Source organism: Chironomus tepperi, unplaced genomic scaffold (assembly GCF_022539635.2).
Source record: "Chironomus tepperi strain 1889 unplaced genomic scaffold, CSIRO-AGI_Ctep_v1 contig_359, whole genome shotgun sequence".
NCBI classification, from domain to species: Eukaryota; Metazoa; Arthropoda; class Insecta; order Diptera; family Chironomidae; genus Chironomus; species Chironomus tepperi.
In genome coordinates, this window is record NW_027226481.1 from 3,400,524 (window position 1) to 3,418,199 (window position 17,676).

The 17,676-nt window shown below is 30.3% G+C and overlaps 1 protein-coding gene across 5 annotated transcripts in view; it reads right to left on the reverse strand.

Annotated features, from left to right (window-relative positions):
• The window catches only part of LOC139094911 (teneurin-a-like), a 246,051-nt gene that overhangs the window by 26,164 nt on the left and 202,211 nt on the right, over window positions 1-17,676 (reverse strand). For 4 of the 5 annotated variants that reach the window (XM_070646144.1, XM_070646146.1, XM_070646148.1 and 1 more), the window contains 4 exons: window positions 14,750-16,348; window positions 13,847-13,993; window positions 13,298-13,505; window positions 862-888 (listed from right to left, as the gene is read on the reverse strand). In XM_070646144.1, coding sequence (XP_070502245.1) covers window positions 862-888; window positions 13,298-13,505; window positions 13,847-13,993; window positions 14,750-16,348 — 1,981 coding nt within the window. The remainder of the gene's footprint in view (window positions 1-861; window positions 889-13,297; window positions 13,506-13,846; window positions 13,994-14,749; window positions 16,349-17,676) is intronic. The other variant, XM_070646145.1, reaches the window with a different exon arrangement.

Genomic DNA, 17,676 nt, shown 5'->3' on the forward strand with positions numbered 1-17,676 from the left:
TTTTGACATAATTCCAATCAAATGTTGCCTCAGCATTATTTTACAAGACTCAGAAAGATTTAAGATACGGAAAATTTCAACATTTTTAAAGTTCCTCATCCGCCAACACACTCTGTAAAGGTAATTTTCCAAGAAAATAATCTAAAGGAAATATTTCTTTGAAATGTTAGGCCTGGAGATGAAAAATATTGATGTTTGTCCACTTTTCTTGTAGCTTGTTGATGTTTGCTACCTTTTTTATGTAGGAATCTATTTTTGAGCATTGGGAAATTAAAGAATTCGTGTTTTTTAGGGGAGTTTGTTAAAGTTTTTGGGTTTTTATGCTAAAAATTTGGGAAATTTTCAAAAAAATTAAGAATTTTTGAGAGAAATCTCCGATAATTTAAGATGGGCAAGGTCAGGGGTTACATGAGGTTGTAAGGACTGCAAGGAGTTATCCAAATATTTAAGGAATGATCCCATCGTCTTTTTTAGATTGAAAATGTTTTAAATTTGAAAATATTTAATCCATAAATGCTCTAAACCCCAAAATTGATGACCTTAATTCTAATTTAAATTAAATTTATTTAAAATATTTCATTCCTAACCTTTCAATTAATTAACATTCCATCCAAATTAATTAAATCATTTTAAATTCGCCATCAATTAAAAGTCATCAGCTGACATTTAAATTACCAAAAATAAAATTAAGTAAAAACTCAAGAAAAATCCATCACGTTTTAGAGTCAACAATTATTTAAAATTGTAAAGTGTAATGAGGTGTGGAAAAAAAAGTATTTAATTTTTTTGTGAAATTTGTTGTGTATTACATTTACAGAAAAGAAGAATTATGAAAATTATAAAGCTGAGCAGCAAACTTACCGCGCAATAAACGAGTTCCAGAATTCGCTATTTATTTTTATTAATTTTTTTAAGGGATTTTTTTTTTGTTTGTTTTTCGATTGATAAATTTTAAATTAATTTGTTATGTGGATGTTGATGTGTTGGAGGATCCCAGAGAAAAAAAAATTTTTTGTTGTGTATTTTTTCAGTCAGAAAAAATTTGGCACACATGGTCAATGCCATGTTTCAAAAAAAAAAATTCATTTTAATTGAATTTAATTAGTGTAGGATGTATTTACATAATATATTTTTTTTCGGTATATATTACGGTAGGTATTATATTCATTAATTTTATATGATTACCAGCGACGGCACAGCAGACAGGGACACAATAAAAAAAGAAGAAAAATGGAAACATAAAAACATATTTCTTATTTAGACACAGGACATTATTTAAAATGATAAAATATAACAAATTTTTTTTCATGTTAACAAAAATGAAAGTTTTTTTTTTCGGGGGTGAATTTGAATTTCAATTTTAAAGGAAAAGTATGAATTTTTGACAAATTTTTATAACATAAAAATTCATCAATTTTCTTTCAAATTTTCCAATAAAATCAAGATCAATTCCCCCCATTTTTTGGATAAGAATATTTTTTTTATATAATTTTCATTACATTTTGCTACATTTTTCTTTTCTCTCGTCGTTCTTAAAAATTATTTCGCATTTTTTGACGTACGCAACATCAAATTACGATGCTCATATTGTTGATAAATTTTAATCTTGTTTATTTGTGATAATGAATGCAACGATGTGAGAGACGACGTAAGTCTCACCGAGGGACATAATGATGCGTTGTGAAATTGTGTAGATGAATATTTTTGTCGCTCATTCTGCGTTTAAGGCAAAAAAATATTTGAGATGAAAAATATAGAAAAAAAACTCAAGAAAAATTATCACACCGTCATTCGTCAGGCATTTATACATTCACATTTATACATTTTGTCAAGCTTTAGGTTGAGGATGATGGAGATGTGTGAGAGAATGTTAAGGTTGAATATTTTTAGAATTATTTTGTCAGAATTTTTGATTTATAATATGATAATAGGGTGACTAAGTTTGATTCTAATGAAGCTTAGATCCCAAGGAGTCTTTTTTTGACCCTAATGGACTTTATTCAACCCTTAGAAAGCTTCATTCAGCTCTTCAGATCTTCATTTGACTCCAATGAGTCACATTTAGCCACCTAAAGCCCTATTTAATCTCACATAATCTCATTTGACTCTAAATAGCCTCATTTAGTCCTACAGAGTCTCATTTAATTACAAAGAACATCATTTAGATCCTGAGATCCTCATATAGATCTACAGAGCATCATTCAGCCCCACACAGCCTTATTTAGTCTCATAGAATCTCATTTATATACATTAAGTCTTATTAAGGCTCATAAAGTATCATTTAACCTCACAAAATCACATTTAGTCCTACAGAGTCTCATGTAATCATAGATAAGCTCATTTGAACTCAAAGACCCTCATTTGAACTTAAGAAGCTAGCCTTAATCCAAAATATCATTTTTCAGAGCCTTTTATTCATTCTTTTAGCCTTAAAGTGGCTTAGTAGACTCTAAAGGACCTCAATTAGTTTTAAAAAGCCTCATTAAATTTTAAAATGGTAAAAACCCAGGTTGCGATCCTAAGGAGCTTCATTTGACTTAAAAGAACTTCAATAGATCCCAAAGAGTACCATTTAACTCTCATAAACTCATAAAAAGTCTTTTTATGACTCTATAAATATATGTGCAGCTCAAAAGAGAACTAAAATTTCTCATAAAACCTTTACAAAAAAAAAAAAATCTCTAAAACTGTCACATCTAATAAATATTTATTTCCATACAAAATCCTCATCAGGATGAAACCTTTTGCATAATTTTGTTTTATTCCAGGAGATAGAGCATTGACAAAAAAAAATTATGCAGAGAATGAAACGAAGATGGAAGAGATGGGGATGTTTGAAGAAAAATAAATTTGTATATGAGAATATTTAAATTCATCATAGAACCCCCCGTAGAGGACACTTTTTTTTCGGTTTAGAGATGAAAATTAAAATGAAAATTGGGTCAGAAATTTTTTGTAGACGATTCAACTTAAAGTCATTGTGATGATAAGAAATATTAATAAGAATTTATGAGAATGACCTCATTTTTGTAATGATTATTGCCAGATTATGGAGTTGAAGTCAAAATTTTCATTAAATTTCAGAGCAGCGCATTGAATTTGCAACGCGTGAGCATTAAAAAGCGAAAATTCTTTTCAATGTAAATTTTAAAATAGCTGTCATTTAAAGGCAAAATGGTAGAAAGCTATTGAAAGACATTTGACAAACAACATCGAGTTATTGCCATGTAACTGTCACATAGCTATCTCATATAATGTCTTTTTGTGTCATTTTAAAGAACATTTGTTATTCAGCAAAGCAATAAGAATCCTAGAAAGTGTTTTTTTGTGTGAATTTATTTGTTTTCTTGTAAAAGACATTCAGCAGCATTCAAGCCACAATGTCGACTGTTATTCGATAAAATCAATTCAAAAAAAAACCCTTAAGAATTCAATTTTCATCTTTTTCAAGGTCCAACCTTTTTGTGAAATCTCATTTTACACATTCAACAAAATAAAAAGCCCCTCTCAAACCCCACTGGGACATCTTCAAGCGGATGCAAAACATAATGAAATTTTTTTTACATCTTTACATTTTTCTTTTCCTTTTTTGTGTACATAAAAATTGGTCCTTCGAGCTGTAAAGAATTTAATTTTACTATGAAATATTTCAAATAAAATGCGATTACTAAGAAGACGAAGAAGGAATTGTGTTATGAATTTGGATGACAAATAGGAAGTAAAAATCGAAACAATTAGGACAGTAAATGAGAAAAAAAGAGGCACTTTAAGTTGAAAATTGAATTAAATTTTGGCTTAATGGTGATGGAAAATTTTCATTATTTTTTAAGAGTGGAAGTTGAGGTGGGTTTTGGGGGTTTTAAACTGAAAATGAAGCTGATTTTGAGGTTAGAAATTTTTTTTTTAAATTTTTTCACTAAAACATAGACTTGGATTGCAGAATATAGTGTAAATTGAGTGAATCTAGCAAGGGACACTAGTTAAGCTACTCATTTGCTTAAGGTCAACTGTTTCAGACTTAAAGTAAAGTCTAGTAATGGCTTACCACCCCCTATCTCCCCCCTTTGTGGTGAAACACTATCTAAAGTTAAAATCATCAGATTTTGCATTCAAAATCTCATCAAAAACATCTAAAAATTCACCATAAATTCATTTACTTCCCAAGAAAACCTCAAAATTAAACACAAAAATTTCAAAAATCAATTCAACATCACCACACATATACCCCTCAAAATCAAAAAAATGTTCGATTAAACTTTAAAGAACCAATCATGTTGAAAGGTTTTTCACATTATTGCACACAAAAAAAATACCAAATTCTTTAAGAAATTATCGAAGAAAGTGCTTCAAATACTTTCCCAACATATTCAAATATAAAATCTCTTTTATACCACAATTCTTAACATATATTAAGTACAAAAAGCAAAATTCTCTTCAGTTCCCTTAAGTTGTATATCTCGCAGCAACATTCCAAAATAAAAAAAAATGAAAGCATTAAATTGAAAGCTTGTAGACGAGTAAAATTGCTCGAAACACTTGAAATTCCATCTTCTTTACTTTCCTTTTAGCTTTCAACATGCCAACATGAATGTTTATGAGATTATTCACAGACACACACTGATATAGGCATGATGAGGATGCCTGCTATTTTCATTTACATACGTGTATGTGTGCTGATATGCCATATATATATGAGTAAATTTAAATATTATCAAAAAAAAAGAGAAAAGTGAAAAAATTTATTCATCAAAAATAATTTTCCCTTCAACCCCAACAAAAATATATATGCATACACACATTATATTAAGTTTTTATGTGTACGGTATGAGCACATTTAATATTTAGCACATGCACACGTTCTGCCAAAAGAAAGAAAATTTTTATTTTGTTTTCCAGGTTTTCTTTTTTGTTGTTGAATTTTCTTTACATTTTTATATATTTTTGCAGACGGATCTGGTGGATTCAGGTACAGATTATCTTTCTTTGTTCTTTTTTTAGATTCTCTTCTTTGAGATAATCGGATTAATCGTTGGGGTTTTTGTTTTTAAGATTTTAAGGAATACCTTTAAGATATGAGAAGATAAGCTTGTGATGTGCATTTGGAGTCTATCTGGGCTTCTTAATGAGTGACTCGTAATGATTATGGCATCAATTAGTTGCTATGGATAATGGTCTGGGGTCTGAAGTTGAATAACGATGTGGAACGCTAGGTAGACTTAATATTGTGAATGCTGTCCAAATTTGAGCTGTGAACAGGATTAAATCAGATAATCTGCAAAAATTTAGGAAAACTTCGGGTTTTTTAACTAGAAACCCTAAAAAATTTAAGAAGTTTCTCAAAACGGGGTAGAAGGGTTGATCCACAATTCCCTATCCGCAGAATACGCTCCTGTTTGTTGCTCCAATCTACCCAAAAGTCTCCGTTATCATCACACTAACATCCCAAACATTATGCAATTTTGAGGCATAAATTACTCTTAAAATTCCTCAAAATTCACTCAAAAAAAAATTATCTGACCCAAAAAATTCATCTACAGTAATAAACTCAACCATCTCTTCCATTGTTCCATCTCTTCTCGTCTCCTTAACGTAAAAAACAGAGCTTATGTAAAGCTAATATTAATTTTAAAAAATTTCAAAAGAAAAGACTTCACACATACACACAAACACATTCATATACTTCCTTTACATACTTACTTCATGATAATAATGAAAGGAACAGAAAATTGAAAATGAAAAGAAAAATTTTTTTTTTCTTTCCTCTCTACTCTACTTCCACTCATTGTTGTTGATGTATGACGACGATGAAGATGCGAAAAGAATCTTCTCATTGGAATATTTAGCGATAACAGTGAGTGAGTGACTTTCAATGCCTTTTTTATTCTTACCACCACCGTCGTCTTACTCTATTTTTCATTTTATACATCATCGTCGTCTTCCTTCTTTTGTGTGACTGCGTACATGATGGCAGAAGTGGAGTTAGACGGATTGGGGGTTCTTATAATTAGGGGTAGGGGTCTGTCTAGTGATGTAGTAAGGAGTAGTGACTTAAAATTAGGGGGAGGGTTCTTTCTAGTGATACATTAAGGAACAGGGACTAAAAATTAGGGGTAGGTTCCTATCTAGTGATGTATTAAGGAACAGAGACCAAAAATTAAGAATAGTCTCCTATAAAGTGATGTAGTAAGGATTAGGAACTATATAAAGAAAACCCAGAGACATCAAAAAATCTATGGATCTACCCCAGAGCATCTAAGCCCCCTGCCACGCCACTGTACACATCGATGTCTTGAGCAATATTCAAAAAAGAAAGTGAAGATTTCAGCTTTGGAATGAGGAACAAAAAAAAAAATTCTTTTTCATCTCTTTTGAATGAACGGAACAAGAAAGTAAAGAGACAAAAATTGTTTTTAGCGCTATTTTTTGTGAAATAAATGCGATTTTATGAATTCTTTGACTTGATTCTATTTCTGCGATTTGATTTCGGTGGCTTTATTGAATGTGAAACGCTTTTTTTGAGTATTTCGTGAAAGAAAAGTTGATTGAATGAAATTTTCTAAGGATTTATTGAAGCAAATTTGTTGCTTTTTTGAAGTATTTTGAGAATAAAGGAAGTTGAAATTTTGAGAACTTTCCCACCCACACATCAGGCTTCCAAAAAATCATCTCTTTCATCTTCAATAAAAGAAAAAAAAAATCAATAACAATTTCAAATCATTTTCGCATCGCAAAACAGCGCCTACGGATATTCAGCATCGCATTGACTTCCTCACTCAGTCAGTTCTTTTTTTCTCCGTTTCTTTTTTTTCCCACTCAGCCATCCGATAGCTCGTAGCAATAAAATATTGATTAGAAGAGTGAAATGGGGAATATTCAGCACTGTGTTGTACAGTACAGTTAAAAAAAATTGATGAACAAGAAGAGGAAGATGAAAATGAGGAGAGAAAGAACTGTTCGATGAGTGAGACCCAAACAGCAGCATCTACATCCAATGAGTGAGAGAGAGACTGATAAGGAAGTTTTGTGTGAAGTTAGATTGATGATTGAATTTTTGAGGAATTTATGGACAAATTACTAAGAAAATATCAAAAAATAATTTTTAAATAGAATTGTAATCAGGCATTAGGGACATATTTGGGAGGTTTAGCTGAGATGTCAGACTAGTGACCCCCAATCTCTATTCTTGGGTACACTTCTGGTACAATGCATCCTAAATTTGGCCAGACAATCCCCAAAATGGGCTATATAGTCCTGATTACTACATGATTGTTTCTCATTTAACGCTCCTCAATTTAAAGGAATATTTTTAGGATCCAATGGTTCCTAATCCCCTTCTAACCTTCCAAGGGTGTGGTACAACAGATTGTTCCTGCAGCTCATAATGCTGGGGCCTTCAAGAATTGTATATAATCCCTCAAGTATACTTAAAAATGACAACTTCTACCATTGTCTACAATCCCCAATATAAAACCCAATCTAACTTCACACAAGTAAACCTAAAAAAAAAAAAAAACGAAAAAATAAAGAAGAAACTAAGGAAGGAAGAACACAAAAAGAAGAAAATTATACGAAAAAAAAAAGAGTCTTAAGGAAGCTTAAATCGCAGAAGAGCTTTTTCATTAAAAACATATACATAAGTATAAGATGAGATGAGCGCGAAAAAATAGAGAAAAGACATTTTTTTATATGTTGGTTCCATCTACAACATGTAAGATGATATATTTGCCTTCTTATCGATACATCTTGCTACATATATCGCATATTATTCTTTCATTCTATCCAATATTACTGACGGTTATTTTTTTTATGCATTGACGGAGAGATTTTTGTGTAAACATACAGAGGTTTTTGAACATTAGACAAACACAACACCCAAAAAGGAACGCCATCGAATAAAAGTCTCGCAAATGAAGAAAAAAGAAGAAGAAAAAATTTCCTTTTTTTTCTCTCATTTTTTTACTGTATTTATCGTACGCCTCAGCAAGTAAGATTTGTGTGGAATGTTGACTTTAAGGATTTACTTTTGCACAATAAATGAGATTCTAATATTGATGTTAATGGAATTTGCTTTTTTTTGCAATTTTCGATGGAATGAGGAATAAAAAATTTATTTTTACTTCCTTTTCTGCTTTTGTTAAGGTTTTGTTTTCTTAGAAACAATGGGATGCAAGAAAATTGGTATTTATTCAACCTTTTTTTGAAGGAGATTTTGTTTAGAATTAAACAAAAAAGTTGGAAAGTTTTAAAGACTTTTAAATTTTTATTTGAATTTTTTCTTTGTTTCTAATTTTCTTATTGTTTTAAATTTGAATTATTTTGTCGGATTTGGACTATATTTTGATTGTTTTTATAGCTTTGAGGATTTTAGCTTGACCATGCCACTCCAAGGACACCTTAAACTCAAAAAAGTGTTATTTCTAAATCTAAACCAATTTAAACTTTGCCAAATTCGAAAAGAATTTCAGTTTTGCTCAAACTATCGTTTAAAATTAAGGAACTATCACATCCCATAGCTTTCACATTCTCATTATTTCCCAATAATTCCTCATTATATTCCTTACCAACTTCCTACAAAATTTCACCATAATAACCACATTATTTCCACAAATATGCCTAAAAATAACTTCTAATTATTTACTTTTCAACTTAAAATCCCACCGAAAGTCTTAATTAGTTAAATGTTTCAAATGAAAAAGCTTCTACAGATGTTAAAGTATTTACTGAACAGAATTTCCTGATTAAATATTTGTTAATGATGGCATAAAGTGGTTAGCGAAGTTATTAGTCATAATATTTATTATAGCATCTGTCTTTTTGACTTTAATTAGACATTAAGTAACCAAAATGAAAATTTGTTGAGTTGAGATTTTGACTATTTTATTGGGATTTACTCTGTAAAGTGTTTAATACTTGATTGTCGAGCTGGGAATTACTTTTAAGGCTGTGGAGCTCATAAAGCACAATTCCGACCTGGTGTTGGATGTGGAGTCGATCAAACAACTTGTGGTATTCGGGAAATCCTTACTATCTTGAACTAAATGAACGTTTCGAAGAATAGAGCCGGCAGATGGCCCACCCACGCTCTAGTCAGAAAATAGAAAAAGTAAATGACATAAGGTTGGATTTTGAATGACATTTTGAAGTCGAAAGAAGTTCAAGAATCCTTAAAATAGATTTAATTTGACTGTTGTCGTCTATTTTTGTGACTTCAAATTCTAAATTTAAATCTGAATTGCCAAAAGACTAAAATAATGCAATATTATTATAAATTGCGGAAGCCTGCCTTTAAAACGATTCAATTGCTCGCTAAATCTAAACATTTCACTTTAAATTTCCCCATTAATGAGCGATAAAATCGAATAACAAGAAAATTACCTTCCTTAATATCATTTACCTCAACCAATAATCCCCACCATACCGCCTTAATATCAAAATATTCATCATTATCCAGTCTATTAAAGGCATCATCCAACCATCGTCATTATTATGTAATTCACAACATTAACAAAGTTATTTTCCATTCTCTAATCCTCAAAATAATCAATAAGTCTCTCATTCTACGAAAAACTTTTAAACAACATTGAGGAAAGCAAGAAAAAATTTCCATTTTATATCAGTCTAATGCTTATGCTTCATCTTTTTCCATAAATATTAATAAATCTTTAATCTCATCAATAATTCCGTATATAATCTTCTCCATTATCTCTACTCCTGCCCCGAGATTTAGGACTGCAATAACCTCATTTTAAGATCCACAACAACCTCCCCCTCCCCCCATTCCCAATGAGATTCTACCTTTGTGATAGATAATTAATTAAATCTAATCACAGACGTATTTTCTATTCATCAAATATTGATGGATATTTTCTTGATACAAAAGTTTCAGATTTTTTTTTTTTGTTTCTTATAGGAAAGTTCTGTTGAAATATTTATCTCGATTAGATGAGAATGGAGAGAAGTTTTTGAGCTTGGAAAGTTTTCTTGTTGAAAACTTGAAGAATTTTTTAAAGAAAGTTGGAATTTTTGAAGTGATTTTTGATGTAGATCATTTGAAATTAAGGAATTTTTGGATATAAATTATTGAAAATTTTGAGAATTTCTATCAAAAATTCAATTTATTGAAGCTTTTTCACTTTAAAAGTTTATAAATTCATAGATAAAAAGTAATTTTAGCTCAATAAATATTATGACACTATTAAATTATGTATACATGTCATCTATAGTCACAAACTCTTCTTATGTTGCTACATATCTGCAACAAAATGCAATTTAGCAACATGTAAACTACGTCGATCAATTTAAATCCCATTTTATTTTACATCAATTTAATTTACATTCAAAATTGAATTTTTATTTTATTTTAAAACTCAATTTTCTGATAGAATCTATTTTTACCTTAAAAGCTTCGTAAAAGCTCTCATTTTTATGCACAAAAGCACAAATCCATTTTTCTAATAATCCGTCAAATTCCATCAAATTTTTATCTTACTGGACATAACAATAGTTTCAGTTATTTTTTTGTTTTGTAGACTTTCGATAGACGCATTTTTGGGGGGACATTTAAACAAAAAAAGAAAATAAAAATAATCAATAAAAATAAAATTTGAAATGAAAAATTTCAAACAAAGAATTGAAAAAATAATAGAAATGATGAAGGTTCTTGTGGAGATTTTTGTTGGAATTTTAAATGATTGATTGAAGTTGTGAAAAATTTGAAAGATTTTTTTATAAATTTGAGTAAAATTATAATATTTGAAGCTTTTTTACCGGTTTTATTGCTTTTTAAAATTCAATAAAAAGTTATTAAATTATAAGTTTTTTTTAAAATTGTTTTGAATTTGGAATTAAATTTTTAAAAATTTAAAAAATTCTATTTCTATTTAAATTTCTATTTAAATTATTTTTCATAATTCTTCCAAATTTTTCACATTCACTTTTCACTAAAAAGTAATAAAACTTCACAAATTCTAATAAAATTCTAAACAAAATCATCACAAGAGCCTCATAAGTCAAAATAAATCTAAATCATCAAAAGTTGAAATGAAAAATTTTGATTTTTTTTTGATTTATTTATCGCATAAAAGAAAAAATTTTGACATTTTTTAGTCATTTTAAAAAAAGGAACTTTTGATTGAATGAAAAAAAGAGAAATATATAAAAATGAATTTATATTTTTTAATAAAAACCCATTTGAACATAAAGCAGAATGAAATAGAGGGGCTAAACTAAAATAAAATATAAAAAAATATAAATATATTTTTTTGTTCTGCCTTTTATTCGATTTAAAAATTATTATCCTCTCAGGAGTCGTATATTAGCAAACATGTCTATATATAGGTTTTATTCAGCAGCTGATTCATAGGTGGTATCAAAATGAAAATAATAAAAAATGTGAATAAAATTTCTCTTTTTAGTTATAAATTATAAAATTGAAATAAAGTTTTTTTTCTCTCACATGAATTGTGTCTTGCCTCGTGTACAAGTTGTGGACATGGGGATGCTGATAAAATACACTTTTTTGATGGGGATTTATTGAAAGTTTTGTGGATTTTTTGGTATGAAACTTATTTAATTTATTTTTAAAAAATGTTGTAAAATTGAAATTTTGCAATAATTTGTTTTATTTTTCAACTTTTCTTGAGTTAAAAACTTGTAAAGGTTTTAATTTTATCAGAAATTTAATATATTTTAAAATTTAACCTTGCGTCTATTAATTTAAATGTATTAAAAACTTTTTCAATTTAAAATTTTGCAATTTTTATTCAAAATGTTGCAATTTTCATTTAAAATGTTGCAATTTTTATTTAAAATTTTGTAATTTTAATTTGAAATTTTTCGTGTTTTATTTAAAAAGTTGCAATATTTATTTAAAATTTCCAGTTAATTTGAAAAAAATTACTCAAAATTTCGTAATTGTTATTTAAAATTTTGCAATTTTAGTTTATAATTTTCAAATTTTTCTCAAAAAAAAATTTTTAAAATTTTATGAAACTTAATTTATAATTTTTAAAATTTCCACAATCCATCACCCACCCACAGTACACATCCAACAAGGAACATAAAATAATAATAAAATTGAAACTTGATATATTGTAGTAAAATTGAATAAAAAAGGTTGAAAGCTCAATTTGATATAGACAAATTCAATGTGAGAGAAAAAAATAAAATTTACAGCATGAAAAAAGCTGTGACAAAGCTGCAGAAAATAAAAAAATATTAATTTAATTTTAAATGAAACTAAAAATAATTTCTTTTTCCTCCTCCCACGTAGTTTTGAAGATGAAAATCATATGAAATAAGTGAAATAATATCAAAAAAATAGCAATAATATTGTAGCTGTACACGAAGACTTGAAGAGGACTTATTTTGGGGGAGGAGAAAAAGAACTTGCAAAAAAAAAGACGAAGATACTAAATCCAATTAGATACTAGTCGGTATCATATGACTCATATCATATGATGAGAAATGAAATAAGTGCAGCTGCGTCCATGCAAACATACATATCGACTTTATCATCTTCATTAGATGTCGTCTAAATCCTCATTTCATTTCAATATAATCTTCTATTATATATCGACTCTCGACAAAAAAAAATATCTATATATATATGTTATATTCACAAATTTGCAGCGATGTTCAATATTATTTTATTTTTATTTTGTAGCAAAGCATGACGAATTTTTTATTTTATCTTTAAATGTTTTTTTAGTCTCAGCAGCTGAGGAGGATTATGTGAAGTTTTTGAGGCACTGACACTCAACTGTCAATGAATCTACTACTAAATTTACAGAGCTATATGATTTGAGCAGTTGGGGGTCAGTTGACTCAATTTCCTCAATTGAGTGGGGTCTTTTTGGGGATATTTTGTGGGTTTTGGTAATTTTTGAGCATATTTTGGTTGATTTTGGGTTGAATTTGTATTTTAAATTGGTAAAATTTAAGGATTCTTTGGGAAATACGAAGATACAAACCTATTAGGCATCATTTAGGGGTTAGACTAGCTTAGACACAATTTTATCAATTTTAAGGTCACTTAAGAAGTCACTAAGCAGCTAATCAGCGACAAAGTCTACCTAAAACTCCCAAAAATCAGACAAAATCAAAATCTAAACAGATTTTCCTTCCCAAAAACCATAAAAACCTTCACGATGATCAAAAATATCCCACCAAAAACCAACCCCACTCCACCGCTGAGATTTTAATTTCAATAAATTTTTTCAAAATAGTTTTGTTCAAAAATAAACTAATAAAAAAGAATTTTTTCTAGCTATATAAATAGGAATCATGATTGACTCACCTTTCACTGTATTCATCTTTATGTGCATACGATTGTACACTATTTTCCTCAATTAAAAATTTAACACGTTGAAAGAATGGTGCCGTTACAGATGGCGGTTGTTTTCTCAATAGAACATCAACTGGTTCATTTGATGACAAGCACATGATGTGATCAGCGCATACTGTATGTGAACAGCACTCACTATCCGAACAATCAATCATTCCATCTGAATTGGGTTTTTGATTATGGAATGTGGAATTATTGAGTAAATGTTGAACAGGTTTTTGGTAAGGATTGTTCAAAATAGTCGATGACAATTGTTCAGTTTGATGGAATAGTGACGAAAAAATGGGAAAATATTATATTTTAGTAAGTTTTATGATAAAATTCAGAGCTTTTTGAATTTATTATACAACATATTAATCAAAAAACTCTGAAATCTAAATTTAGCACGCCCATACTCCATAGAGTACATCCCATTCCCCAAACCAGCACATCTCAATTAATAAATCAAGATTCTTCATAACATATGACATCATGAAAAGACATTTCAATGACAATTCTTACCTTCATCATTATCAACACCATCATCGCATACCATTTCAAGTGGTATTGAACAATCAGATCCAGCCCAGCCTTCAATACAATTACAACGATATTCACCATCTTCTAATGTACACTGTCCGTGACGTGAGCAACCATTTTCGCATCCAGCTGTAAATTAATAATGACATTTTTATGTGCCTTTTGTGAGTCTCAAAATGAATAAATGAGAATTGACTTGGGTGAGTGGACTGAGGGGTGAGGTGGGGGGTGTTGGTACAAAATTGTTGAGATATTGTGAACAAATGTGATATGGATATTGAGTGGTAAAAGGAGGGGAATGCAGCAGAGTTGGATTCTATGATTTGATGCTTAGTTCTTGAAGATAACGCAACATACAAGCTCTTAGATTCAAGGCATAATACCAAATCATCAACATCCTCAAAAGTCCCCAACTCTGCATCAATAAGCTCACATAAATACCAATTGAATAGGACATAAAAAGATAAGTAGGAATGAGAAAAGGTGCAGGCAGCACGAAATCGGCATTTCGACAGACAGTTCGCATAAAAATATATTTTTTAAAGCTTCCACTGGTATGAGACATACAGTGAGAGAGAAAAAAAACGAGTACTGACAATTGAATGATTGACAATGGCAGAGAATGGAAATTTAATTGGATTAAAGTTTTTCCTCGAGACTGAGCACAAATGAAAATGCCAACATCGGGAACAATTTTTTTTATTCTGTATTTTCTTTATAATGATAAGCTGAAAGCGATTATCTGTCTGCCAGCAACTGCTTTCATTGTCCATAAAATGCGATTATTTCATCAGTGAATTAAAATTAAATTTTCAATTATTCGGAAAAGGAACATAAAAAACAAGATTTTTTTTCAGCAGTTCCGTAAAATATGTTGTTACTTACGTAATGTACAATATTTTCCATTCCATCCTTGTGAGCATACACAAGTTCCATTTTTACATTGTCCATGTGCTGAGCATCGTGAGTCGCATGTTAATTGCTCACATAATGCACCCGTCCAGCCAGGATTGCAACGACATCGTGACGATTCACAAATTCCATTTGGTCCACAATCTAAGCTACAAACAGCTTGTGAGCAATCTAATCCAGTCCAATGACGGTCACATACGCATGAGGCTGTTTCCAGATCATAATGTCCATGGTCGGAACAACTTGGTAGACATTTGTAGACTTGTTGATCTCTTGTGGCGCAATCATCACCTTGCCATCCAGCTTTACAGAAACATTGACCAGATACACAACTTCCATGTCCTGAACAATTTGGATCTTGACAATCAGCTTGATCACAGAATGGTCCTTTCCAGCCACGATCGCAATGACATTCACCTTCAATACAACGTCCATGACTTGAGCATGTTGGCATTTCACATTCATTTACTGGAATATCACATTCCGATCCTTTCCAGCCATCCTCACAATGACAAACTCCACCACCATAATGACCATGTGCTGAACATAAAACCGGACAGACACTTTTCGAGCAATCAACACCTTGATATCCATCAATACAATCACATTTACCCAAATAACATGATCCATGTCCACTACAATCATTTGGACAACTGTTGCTAACGCCTTCAGCTTCTGAGACAGTTAAATCAATTGTATGTGCCACAAGTTCATCATTATAAATAGCCAAAAACCATCGACCGACATCCAAATATTCTAAAACCGAAACATTCACTTTCAATGCATCAATATCGATTTTTGGTGCTGATCTTTTGGCAATAATATGTTCCTCATCTGGTGACAAATGTAAAAATGCCGACGTATCCATTATATGTGGTTTTGGTATATCCTCAACTGGCTGCGGATGTGCTAATTCAAACATTTCAATTCTTAATTTATTTTCATGATTATTATCGTAATTTAATCGTTTATTGTCATGTCGTCGATGTCCATCAGCTAATATTTCATGTGTCCTCTCATAATTTCTCGTTATATCATCAACAACATCACGCTTACGTCTCAATTTGTTATGATCTAATCTCTCGCGCTTAAAGAATTCAACAAAGTCATGTTGTGTTACACTCGGTAAAACATTTCGACGTCCATAAACGGCAAAATTTGCACCCCATGGTAGCGTAAGATTGAATTGAATATAAGCCGGATGTTTATTGCGAAATTCAATGTTCCAGAATTGAAATGGCGGTACGGTTGAGGTGTGCGGTACATTAAAGTCCTTTAATTCTGTTATCGATGGCTGTATGTGAATTTGCAATTGTTGGTCAGATATTTTCGGTTGATAGACATGATGATGTTGTGTCGTTGTACTTGTTGTTGTCATTACTGTATCTTCGGTTGTTGATGCATCTTGACTAAGCATACCTTTAATACCATATGAGCTACTGCTACTACCAACATTCATCATATCAGATCGAAGATGATTATTTTGTGAATTGGCCAATGTTTGTGATGATTTAACATCTTGGACGAGGATACAATTTGATGGATCGATATTTGGTTTCATTGAACTGACGGCTGTATTTGTTGTTGTTATACACAATTGTAAATAGAAAGTAATATAATTCACATTATGAGATAAGTTTCACAGATGGGAAACATGTATAAATGGCATGATTGCCACAGATAAAAATAATTGTGAATGAAAGCATAGGAAAAAAAAAAATTGTGGATGGATGTACATATGTATATTTTTTTTACTACATTAGGGATTTGAGATGATGATTTAATTTCCTTGTCGGTTGTTTTCTTCATATTTGTGGATGTTCTATGATTTTAAATGGATTTTTATCTCTATCTGATTTATTTTTATTTTTTTGTTATGGATAGCTTGTGTTGAAGTTCTTTAGAGGAAATAAGATGGATTTATAAATAAGATGAGAGCTTTTTTGAGAGATTTTCAATTTAAAAATGTGTTTTTTGAGGCTTCTGTCTGTGTTTTTGTCATGAAACTAGGATGATGTCTAGTAAAAGTGCATGAAACACATGGTCAGCTTCAATTCCGAATAAGACAAGTTGGTCAATCGATCAAAAAGTCCAGAGTGACTCTAACTAGGTGTCGGATTCAGTTTGAACCGATTAACCTACTTCTGCTATTCAGGAAATCCTTTTCAATCCAATAAACCAATTTATTTACTTATTTTTAGACATCCATACCATCTAAAAATAAATAAATTCTTCAATTTTCACCCTGAATGACCTCAGCAATATAAATATATCAGCCTTACTTCGTATATCATTGCACAGTCATAAAACATAAATGCCCATCGTGACTCGACACTTAACATCCAACCATATATGTTCAAAATGAACATAACAAAATAAAGAAATTGAGATATGAATTAGGAAATAGATGAGCAAAATGGCAGAAGTAAAAAGAAGGCAAAAAGACGTGAAAGGAATTTTCAACAAGTTACTTCCCATACTAAATCATTTGAGTCGAACAAAAAAGTCGGTTATTTTTGTGTGTGAGTGTGTAGTCTTTATATTTACATGTGGATCAGTAACACAAAAAAACAGAAGCACCAAAAATTATCAGAGCAAGAAAATCTGTTCTGATTGTGCAATTTCCCACAAAATAATTTAATGGGTGAAATGAAAATTGTTGTAAATAAAAGTTTTTATGTGGAAGAAAATGTGTTTCTTTTCTGTGATGATGGAGGCTTTGAGTTGATGGATAGGAGGGGATTTTGAATTAAAGTTTTGGAATTGAATGAAGATTTTTGTGTGAAGGAACCTCGGTTGAGTGAGAATTTACACTAATTTAAGGGGTATATTGCTAGGAAGTGTTTGAAAATTAGGTATATGATGGATTTTGGGTCTTGGCTGAATAAGAGCTATGTAAG